The sequence below is a fragment of the Bombyx mori genome, chromosome 11 (assembly GCF_030269925.1).
Source record: "Bombyx mori chromosome 11, ASM3026992v2".
Taxonomy (NCBI): domain Eukaryota; kingdom Metazoa; phylum Arthropoda; class Insecta; order Lepidoptera; family Bombycidae; genus Bombyx; species Bombyx mori.
The window spans coordinates 2,824,842-2,836,385 of NC_085117.1; the positions used below are offsets into that span (position 1 = coordinate 2,824,842).

At 40.6% G+C, this 11,544-nt stretch overlaps 1 protein-coding gene across 1 annotated transcript; it reads left to right on the plus strand.

Annotated features, from left to right (window-relative positions):
- Positions 1 to 413: 413 nt before the first annotated feature.
- LOC101741193 (ATP-dependent RNA helicase abstrakt) lies at positions 414 to 11,262 on the plus strand. The gene is made up of 12 exons (XM_004922191.5): positions 414 to 795; positions 1,690 to 1,872; positions 2,129 to 2,296; positions 3,069 to 3,258; positions 3,817 to 3,953; positions 4,794 to 4,891; positions 5,997 to 6,160; positions 7,468 to 7,673; positions 8,769 to 8,885; positions 9,674 to 9,861; positions 10,306 to 10,405; positions 11,120 to 11,262. The coding sequence occupies exons 1-12, from the start codon at positions 573 to 575 to the stop codon at positions 11,206 to 11,208; spliced, it is 1,863 nt and encodes a 620-aa protein (XP_004922248.1). The 5' UTR covers positions 414 to 572; the 3' UTR covers positions 11,209 to 11,262.
- Positions 11,263 to 11,544: the final 282 nt, after the last annotated feature.

An 11,544-nucleotide genomic window follows, 5' to 3' on the forward strand; every position in this document is an offset into this window, starting at 1 on the left:
TGTGCATTACTATAATTCTCATGTTGTATTTGTTATTTTAGCTGTTCTAGACACACTCATCACTTTTAATTATTATTCTCATACCTCTCACAGGTTTGCTGGAAGAGATTTCTTAAAGAAATAAGCAGTGCCTTTGTACATAATTTTCCTATTACTCTGTACTATGTCTTCTTTTCTGTGTGTACATAAATAAATGAGATTATATTTCATTCCATATCATCTCATTTCATTTCGTTTTCATTTAATTTAATTTAATTTCATGCCATGTTTTATATTAATCAACTTCATTTTCATTTCATTCATTTCATAATAACATTTTTCATATAGAAAAGTTTTCTTTAAAATAAAAATAAGACTTGACCTAAAGGTCTTAGCTACCAGGTCATAAAATCCCTTTAAAAAATCCATAGATCACTTAATATTGTAGAACATACCAAGTGTATAGTCTATGTTTCAGAACATAGATTATACACATAATATGTTTGAGATTTATTTTGGAAACATCAACAGGGATTTCAAAACAAAAAGTAATGAACGCACGAAACTAGATGTTTATTACTATTTAATTGAAAATGTCAGATGTAAAAGATGATCCAGCCCCTCCGCCGCCGATTAAACGGTACAGGCGCGAGGAAAAATCAGATTCTGACGAAGACGTGGACAACTATGAACCTTACGTTCCCATCAAAGAACGTAAGAAACAGCAGCTTTTGAAGCTAGGAAGGCTCGGGCTGCTCACTGCGGAAGCTGCGGCGGACACTAAAAGCTCTAGCGAAAACGACCATGACGATGAAAGTAATTAGATTATACCTAATTTCACTATTCGATAGTTCTTGTTTTTTTTGTATACTATATTAGCTTGGAAAATATAAGTAAACATTCCATGTTCTTCGGTGCTCTAGTTCAGTTTAATATAATTAAAACTGCTTTTATGATTTAATCTCGTGTGTAAAATTCATTAATTTATTTTGGAATTTTCCATTAATTTTTCGTGTTTAATATGATGAAATCAAGATTTTACGGTTTCAAAACTTCCCCATTTCATATACTAAAGATCTTCTACAAAGTTACTGAAAATTACTCAGAACTAATTAATAACTGACCTAACCTCACCATCTATAGTTGGTAAGGCAATTCCATATTTACTAATGGCACCATAGACTGCCTTCGTGGAAGCATCAGTGATAACATAGGCCCTCAAATGCTTTATTTACCATATCATTCAGATCAAGCCATTAATAAAAAAACAATAATAAAAACTAGTTTTTTGACTGAATATATCACATTTATTATTTCCAATGTCTAGAATTATTTATACTCTTCTGCGTGATCAAAGTTGATGAAGATTGACCGAAAACCTCAAAACAATAAGTAAGCAATTAAACTAAAAATAGTTTTGGTTCTTTGAGTCTCAAAATCTGAAGAGCACATAAGAAAGAATAAACTATCCAATGAATTATGTTATGAATGTAGGCTTTTAACTTTAAATTCAACTTTATAAATGTCAAGCTCCATTTTATAAACATCGAATTCAATTTTCTAAGTATAAAATTCAATTTCTATTCCAATGTTACAATTTTATTTATTATCGAAAGAAATTGAATTAGATGTTTACAAAATCGAAAATTGTAGTTAAAAATTTGTATATGAAACGTTACAATTTAATATGATCATTTACACCTATTCTAGCATCTCAAGAGGAATGGGGCAGACGTTACAATGTTTCATTGCTGGACCAGCACAGTGAGTTGAAGAGACTGGCCGAGGCCCGAGCTCTCTCCGCAGCCGAAAAACAGGCAAGAGAAGAGGAACATATACTCGAGAGTGTAGCGCAGAGCAAAGCCCTGATGGGAGTGGCGGAGTTGGCTAAAGGTAATAAAATCATTTAATTAAGTAATATATCGTCGATGAAGTACCAATCCCTCATAAGGTCATTTTTCACTAGACAAAAAAAAAGCAATTTTTATTATTGTGTAGATGGGTGGATGAACTCACGGCCCACCTGATGATAAGTGTTTACCGGAGCTCTTAGAAATCTACAACATAAACGCTGCCATCTACCTTGAGATAACCTACCTTTATAAGAGATGAGTATATATCAGCCAGTAAAGATTATCTGTCTCTGCAGGTATACAATATGAAGAGCCAATAAAGACATCATGGCGTCCACCACGTTGCATCCTCGAGCTGCCGGAGACGAGACACGAAATGATCAGGAATAAATTGAGGATATTAGTCGAGGGTGACGATCCCCCTCCGCCAATAAGGACCTTTCAGCACATGAAGTTTCCTAAAGGTAAAAAAAAACTTTAATTAACAGATTCTAGATGAGAAAGAATGTTTGAATTAGAAACAAAAATATAATAATTTAAATTTTTCTTGTCGGTGTAATCTATATATTAATACGTGAAGCAAAAACGTTGTACCCCTTTTTACGAAATATGGGCGGACGTAGGAATATGAAATTTCCCACACTTATAGAGACTATAGAGAAGGAGTGCACAATGCTAATATTTTTTTACAATTATACATAAAATGCATTGAATCAACAAAACAAGCATTACACACCCTACCCTACCCAAATACACGATTTGACACACACACACACACGCATTTATACTGTTTTGTTTATTGTTTAATTTCTGTGGTCAAATTGAGTATAGATTAATATTGTTTGTTTTTATTATTATTTGTCTATGTCTATATTGCAGTTTTGGCGACGTCTGTGATTGTAGAAGCTTAATAGTCTTTGTACGGTTTGTCCACACAACCCTCTGCTGTGACAATAGAACTATATTAATGGTCAAACTTATAGTTTAAATTAGTAGTAATTATAGTCTAATTTCGACTACTAGGGGACCTCTAGTATTGGTCATTATACAATTAAGAAATAGTCTCATTCAGGGTTAATAGCCATATTTATTTATTTATTGGCATCAACTACCTACGTATGCAATACAAAAAATTGTGGCATATATTTGGGGAGTTCCATGTTAATTTTGATCCTAAATAATGAACAGCAAGCATATAGTCAAGTCATGTTCAAATGCTCTGAACGCTCTTTCCAGGCATTCTCCGCGGTTTAGAAGCCAAGGGCATCCAGAAACCGACCCCGATCCAAGTCCAGGGAATGCCAGCTGTGCTGAACGGCAGGGATATGATCGGAATTGCCTTCACCGGCTCCGGGAAGACATTAGTCTTCACTCTCCCAATAATAATGTTCTGTTTGGAGCAAGAAGTGAAAATGCCATTTATACGGTAAGCAATAGATTTGCATCCAATAAATAATCTTTGGAAGAAGTTGAAAAAAGAATTATTTATTTATTTCTTCAAATATTGACAATAGAATTTTCAGTAGAACGTAATAGATTTTAATAATAAAAATAAATTTTGGCTAAATATTATCTATAAGAGTTTTTAATCGATTAGTTCATGAATTAAATATCTTAATAATTTTTCCTGCATCAGATACATACACTTTTGTGTGTGTGTGTGTATTTTTATTTATTGCTTTGATGGATGGACGAGCTCACAGCCCATCTAATGTGAAATGGGTACTGGAGGCCATAGACATGTACAACGTAAATACGCCACCCACCTTGAGACATGAGTTCTAAAGTCTCAATATAGTTACAACGGCTGCCCCACCCTTCAAACTGCTTCACGGCAGAAATAGGCAGAGCGGTGATACCTACCCGCGCGGACTCAGAAGACGTCCTACCATCAGTGCTTACTCTCCCGACTTCTCGAGAGCCCAATAGTCAATATGCCTACCAGTTGTCTCAGGAGTTCTGAAACACTAATTGTTCCTTCTAGGAATGAGGGTCCCTACGGCCTGATCATCTGTCCCTCGCGCGAGCTCGCCAAGCAGACCCACGACATAATACAACACTTCATCAGGCACCTCAAGCTAACCGGGAGCCCCGAGATCCGCAGCTGCCTCGCCATCGGAGGTACCGCGCCCCAATAGCTGTAATCATATTGGAGACCTTAGAACTTATATCTCACTAATAAAATAAGACCACGCTATATTTATAAACATTAACAAAAGCAAAACATTAACTGTCCCCTTCACACTCATAAGCTAGAGCGCGCGAGAGAGAGAGATGGGCAGACTTTTCATGATGCGCACGCAGTGTGACGTCACGCCGCGCGCTTATTCACAAACACTACACAGGCGCAACGCAAGTCGTCGTGGTCTAACGGATAAGACACCCGGTACATTCGTGTTGAAGCGATGCACCGGTGTTCGAATCCCGCAGGCGGGTACCAATTTTTCTAATGAAATACGTACTCAACAAATGTTCACGATTGACTTCCACGGTGAAGGAATAATATCGTGTAATAAAAGTGAAACCCGCAAAATTATAATTTGCGTAATTACTGGTGGTAGGACCTGTTGTGAGTCCGCGCGGGTAGGTACCACCGCCCTGTCTATTTCTGCCGTGAAGCAGTAATGCGTTTCGGTTTGAAGGGTGGGGCAGCCGTTGTAACTATACTGAGACCTTACAACTTATATCTCAAGGTGGGTGGCGCATTTACGTTGTAGATGTCTATGGGCTCCAGTAACCACTTAACACCAGGTGGGCTGTGAGCTCGTCCACACATCTAAGCAATAAAATAAAATAAAAAAACGTGTGAATGTGTTGAACGCGAGCTACATGTAGGCGGAGTGGGGGTGTTAGGTTTTATTTTCGTTACAGAATTTCTTGATTCGGTCGCCGCGCTCAAAGCTATGCTATTAAAAAGAATGCCCTGATTTAGTATCTTAAGTTAGGAATTTTCGATGGTAGGCGTAGCCGTCTCCGAATGCATGGAGGTGGTCCAGAAAGGCGTTCACATCATGGTGGCAACGCCGGGGAGGCTGATGGATATGCTGGATAAAAAGATGGTAAGACGATCAGGATTTTCTTTTTTTTTTTATCACGAGGAAGTCGCTGGACTCCCACCCTCCACGGGGGATGGCGGGTGGGGCATGTTGGAGTCAAACCGACTTAAACCTCCTGTCGCTCAACAACCCACGTCCGTGCCTCGCATGAGACAGAACTCATGAAAAGGCAAAGGGGAGAGTGAAGCGCTTAGTGCGGAGCACATCTCTCCCATCACCCTCCCCCAAGTCGATCAGGATAGAACTTAATTTTGACTGATCCGGTGGAGCAGCAGTTAACACCCATGACTGCTGTGCCGAGGTTCGCAGGTTCGATTTCCGCTTCAGGCAAATATTTATGTGATAAACAAATTTTTTTGCTCTTTATTTATAATCTATATATATGTATATATTTAAACGTACTAGTGGTGCTTCGGTAGTCCAAATTCGAGTATATTTAATTGAAATTATAAGTTTGAACATTATTGTTATTGGTTCTATTGTCAAAGACTATTTATGCTTCTATAATCATAGATTTCGCCAAGAGTCGCTATAGACAAATAATATTAAAGATAAACAATATTAATTTATTCTCAATTTGATCACAGAATTTAAATAATAAGAAAAGTTTGATAATAAACAAAGCGTTTTGTGTCAAATACATGGTAGTGTGTTTAATGTTTTTTTTTAATTGACTTCATCTATTTTTTATGCAAAATTAAAAAAAAATATTATCATTGTGCATTCCTTCTCTATATTCTCTATAAGCGTGGAAAATATCATACTTGTCCGACCGCGCAATTTTCGTAAAAAGGGTTACAAAGTTTTTGCTTCACGTATTAATATATAGATATATGTATTTATGTAACTATGTATGTATGTAAGTATATGTGTATGTATTTGTAATTTAATATAAATTTCATTGCACCTACCACTATTTACTCTGCACTCCCTTTGGTTGACCAGTAGATAAGGCCTTAGGTATTAAGTCTGCCAATCAAAAATTTACATTAAGTGTAATAAATAAATAAATACATCAGTCTCCGGTACCGATAAAACACAGGGAACCCTGAATTTGAGGGCCGGATATCCGTGCGTGTTTGGTTCCCAATTATCCGTTTACGTCCAGGTCCGGCTCAACGTCTGCCGGTACCTCTGCATGGACGAAGCTGATCGCATGATCGACATGGGCTTCGAAGAGGACGTGCGAACGATATTCTCTTACTTCGCCGGGCAGAGACAGACGTTACTGTTCAGCGCCACTATGCCGAAGAAGATCCAGAACTTTGCTCGGTAGGTCTTTTGTCAACTGAACTTTCAGCCTTTTACTGGTGGCAGGACGTCTTGTGAGTCCGCGCGGGTAGGTACCACCCCCTGTTTCTGCCGTGAAGCAAGAAAGGTGTTGTTTTTCCTACCTATGTTGATAGCCTTGAGAGGCTATTTCAGCTTCGCCCTAACATGTGGGTGAGCTCACGGGGCTCAAACCTGACGATGTTGCTAACACGAACCCTAGCAAGAGCAGTGCTTCGCAGAATCTACCACCGGATCGGAAACGCGACCCAGCACAGACATCAAATGGCTGATGAACCACTGTTATCACATGTTTGGACCTCAAGAAACATTACAGCAAACCCTTTACGGTCCAATGTCCTCACGCATTGGACATAGGACCGCCTCATGAAATTCGCTGCTCGCGTTACCGCTTTTTATTGCTTAGATGGGTGGACGAACTCACAGCCCACCTGGTGTTACGTAGTTACTTGAGTCCATAGGCATCTACAACGTAATTGCGCCACCCACCTTGAGATATAAGATCTAAGCTCTCAGTATATTTACAACGCCTGCTCCGACCTTCAATCCGAAACGCATTACTGCTTTACGGCAGAAATAGGTGGTGGTACCTGGGTAGCGCGCGGACTCACAAGACATCCTACCACCAGTAATTACGCAAATTATAACTTTTGCGAGTAAAATTGTGCGTCCCATTTATATTGTTTAATAATTAAAACACCATTCAAACTAGAAAGCGTGATCACTTCGCAGTACTTACTAATCACGCAAAACATTAAGAGAGTTCAATTTTTATTACCCCATGTTATAATAAATAACGTGTAAATAATAAATAAATATTTACTAACAATCACGCCACGTTAACTGGTCCCGTGATAAGTTCGTAAAGAACTTGTGTTACAGGTACCAGATAACGGAAATAAATGTAAGATTTTTATTATACACATACACATATTTAATATACATCCATAACCCTGGAAAAGACATTTATATTTATCATACACAAATATCTTCCCTTGGCGGGATTCGAACCCGCGACCCCCTTGTGTAGTGACCATGTCACTTACCACTACACCAGACGGCCGTTGATGTCCATGGACTACAGCGGTCAAATAACATCAGTTGCGCCGTTAAGTATTATACCCATTTACTCAACGAACAACGAATTATTATACGGCCATTTCCGCTCCCATATTAAGCCTGATTGAAAGTACTAAAAATTGCGCAAATTATAATTTGGCGGGTCTATCCAAAAAGACCACTGAAAAACTCCTCATTCGTGTAAGAGACTCTTCGAAAACACTTAACAGATCAGCTCTGGTCCGTCCGGTGACGGTAAACGTGGGGCGCGCTGGGGCTGCCTCGCTCACCGTCCGCCAGGACCTGGAGCCGGCGCAGCCCGAGGCCCGCACCGTGCAGCTGCTGCACTGCCTGCAGAAGACTCCGCCCCCGACCCTCATATTCGCCGAGAGGAAACAGGACGTGGATGCCGTGCACGAGTACTTGCTGCTGAAAGGTGAGACCAGTTCCTATTTTCAGCAATGATTTACAGGACCCAGCGTTCTCCGTGGTGGTTGTTGGAGGATTGTTGGGTATTTAGTCAAGATAGGTGGCGCATTTACGTCGTAGATGTCTATGGGTTTCAGTAACCACTTAACACCAGGTGGGCTGTGAGCTCGTCCACCCATCTAAGTAATAAAAATGAAAGCATTGTTCCTATTGCACCACTATAGTTTGTTAAGAATGCCAGGTCCCTGAAACTTTAAGACAAATATATTTTTTCTGTATGGAAACTAGCGACATCTCGTAGCGGATGCCCCTAAACTTATATGTTGTTAAAGTTAACGCATTTAATTATGGTATAAATAAACACAGAACATAAAAATTAATAAATCATATAAGCTGTTATAGATAAATTAATTAAATTTTATCACTTTTGTGGTTTCTGAAGACTTACAAAATCCTTCATTAAAAATAAAATATAGGATAGTTAATATATTACTGCCATCTACAGGAGTAATGAGAAACTAATCGAAGCGAAGCCATCTAGTGGCCGACGCCCGTAAATTAGTATAAGTATTTACTGGTGGTAGGACCTCTTGTGAGTCCGCGCGGGTAGGTACCACCGCCCCGCCTATTCCTGCCGTGAAGCAGTGATGCGTTTCGGTTTGAAGGGTGGGGCAGCCGTTGTAACCATACTGAGACCTTAGAACTTATATCTCAATATGGGTGGCGCATTTACGTCGTAGATGTCTATGGGCTCCAGTAACCACTTAACACCAGGTGGGTTGTGAGCTCGTCCACACATCTAAGCAATAAAAAAAAAATATAAAGATTACAATTTGAAAGTCACTCTAAACTAATCTAACATCGTGTGTCCTGGTCGATATGAGACCCAAGAGTGCTGGGTCCGGATACGAAGCGATGCCCTGGATGCTGATCATTTAGATCAGTCAAGTTGTGTTGACAGCTCTCTTCGTGACAGCTGACGGTCGATTCCCGGAAGGTACATGCGACGGGTTTCCATGTAATGGCCTTACGTAACACCCTTCTGAAGATCGATCATCAGCACATTGATTGTAACGCTTAAACATGCCAATGCCATTGTCAGGAGTGGAAGCCGTCGCCATTCACGGTGGCAAGGACCAGGAGGAGAGGTCTCGGGCAGTCGAAGCCTTCAGGAGGGGGGAAAAGGACGTGCTGGTGGCCACGGATGTCGCTAGCAAAGGTCAGTATTGCGTTTTGAGCCATATCGGTACGAGTGGCGCGGCACTTTATGCCGCCGACCAGGGTAGTACAGGGAATCCTTGCTTGGGACCGGTTGTGATTAATACCCGGATATTATAGTAATTTTTAGTACTTTCAATCAGGCACAATATGGAAGCGGAAATGGCCGTATGACATTTCGTTGTTTTGTTGAATAAATGGGTATAATACTTAAGGGCGTAACTGATCCGTAGTCCATGGACATCAATTATTTTCACGTTATAAACATGGGGTTATGAAAGTTGAACTCTCAATGCTTTGCGTGATTAGTAAGTGCTGCGAAGCAATTTGAATGGTGTTTCAATTGTTAAACAATATAATTGGAATGCACAATTCTACCCGCAAAAATTATAATTTGCGTAATTAGTGATGGTAGGACGAATTGTGACCACCGCCCTACCTGTTTCTGCCGTGAAGCAGGGTTTCGGTTTGAAGGGCGGGACGGTCGTTGTAACTATACTGAGACCTTACAACTTATATCTCAAGGTGGGTGGCCGTATTTACGTGTGAGCTCATCCGTTCATCTAAGCAATAAAAAAAGCTTTCCCCAAGTCTCAATAGGAATTCGTGGTCCCTTGCCATGGGTTCGCCCCGGGTATGGTAGGTAGCGGCTTGACTCTGCTCCTGGCATTGCTAACGTCCATGAGCGACGGTGACCACTTACCATCAGATGGGCCGTATGCTCGTCTGCCTACAAAGGCAATTAAAAAAAAAACCTGTTCGGATCTGTAAGTCGGCCGCGACCCCCAGGGCTCGACTTCGCGAACATCCAGCACGTCATCAACTACGACATGCCGGAGGACATCGAGAACTACGTGCACCGCATCGGGCGCACGGGGCGCGCGGGGGGCGGGGGCGTGGCCACCACGCTGCTGGGCCGCCCCGACCACAGCGTGCTGCGGGACCTGGTGCATCTGCTGCGGGAAGCCGGACAGCGGGTGAGTGTGGGCGCGGGGGGTTTAGGAGGGTTGGGGGGGTTAACAGCGCTCTCTGACTGTTGTATCAGAATACTGCGATTTACTAGTGCTAAAGCTTAATACAGGTTAGCAAATTTAAAAACTACCATAACCCGACAGCTGTCCAACCACGTAAACCTTAAAGTACTTGATAGTTCAGTTTTTTTTTATTTATTTATTCAAGGAAAGGAAATTATTATTTATTCAGGAAATCGTATGAGTAGCTAGTGGCATTTTTTATAAAAGTTAATCTGAACTTTAAATTTTAATCATGAACTCTGGTATTTTTTATTTTTTATTTGGGTACTAACCTAACAAATTTTTTTTTGCTTCGAGTCTCCAATAGCTCTACTATGTGGTGTTTCGGGATTATCCATTCTTTCTGGGACACCCTGTATATTCATTAGTTTTGTGTTTGGCGTGTAGGTCCCTGGCTTCCTCCTCGACATGCTGGGTGAGCCCGATGTGCCGGCTCCCGCTGGGCAGGGCTGCTCTTACTGCGCCGGTCTGGGACACAGGATCACAGGTTCGAGGAATACTGACCAAATATACTTTATCTCAAAAAAAAAACAAAAATACGTGTGTGCAATGTTTCGTACACGTTAGTAATAAAAAAATCTCATAGATGGCGCTGTTTTTAAAAACCTCTGTATGATGCTTCCAATCTCGTTTTCTCCCATGTTAAATCTTATGAATTTGTGTGTGTCTCTTTTTCGTTTCATCGTCTTTCAAATCACAACGATGCTAAAGAAGTTTTCACTTATAAAAAAAAGAAACTCCAAATGAAACATCTTCAAATTACTTTCATGGGTTTTTGCTTTTGCCTCTCAGACTTTAAAAAAAAGTGTCATTAACATATGCTCACCAGAAATTTAGTTTGCGTGAGAAGAATCAAAATTTAAATGGTACGGTTGTCTGCCCTCACATTGTTAAGTGTCATCGATCACCAGTGGCCACTCACTATCAAGCGGGCCTTGTTGTCCGTCTGTTTGTTCCGGCTAATCTCTGGAACGGCTGGACCGATTTTGACGAGACTTTCACTGATAGGTAGCTGATGATATAAGGAGTAACTTGGGCTACTTTTTTTAGACTAGGTTCGCCCCACGGCGTCACCCGCGGTACGACAACAAACGCGGGTAACATCGCGGGACGCAAATATAAATAATAAAATTTAATGTTTCCGAAGCGAAGCGAGGGCGGGTCGCTAGTCAATAAACAAAACTTATTTTTCCGTTTACAGAATGTCCGAAGTTGGAAGCCGTGCAAAATAAGCAAGCATCGAATATCGGCAGAAGAGACTATTTAGCGAACACCGCAGCCGATTATTAATAATATCAATTATTGTATTTGAGAAGAACTGTAAAATAAATTAATTTAAGAGAATTTGATTTTTGTTTTTATTTAATTAGTGTTGTAAATGATGCGACAAAAAACCCACCAGCGTAACAAAAAGTTCTTTTATTTGTGCGAGAAAGCAGAAAGCAGGTAGAAATGGCTGGCACGGCTTGTTTTATTATTTTGGCTTTGGCTAGTGGCAGTGGCGGAAGGGGGCGTGTTAACATGGCTTGGCGGCAGGGCATGGCAGCTGACGTCACGTCCGTTACATCCAAGAATGTATGGTGGTCGCTTCACGCCCGTGACCGCGTCGAGTGAATAATTTTGTCC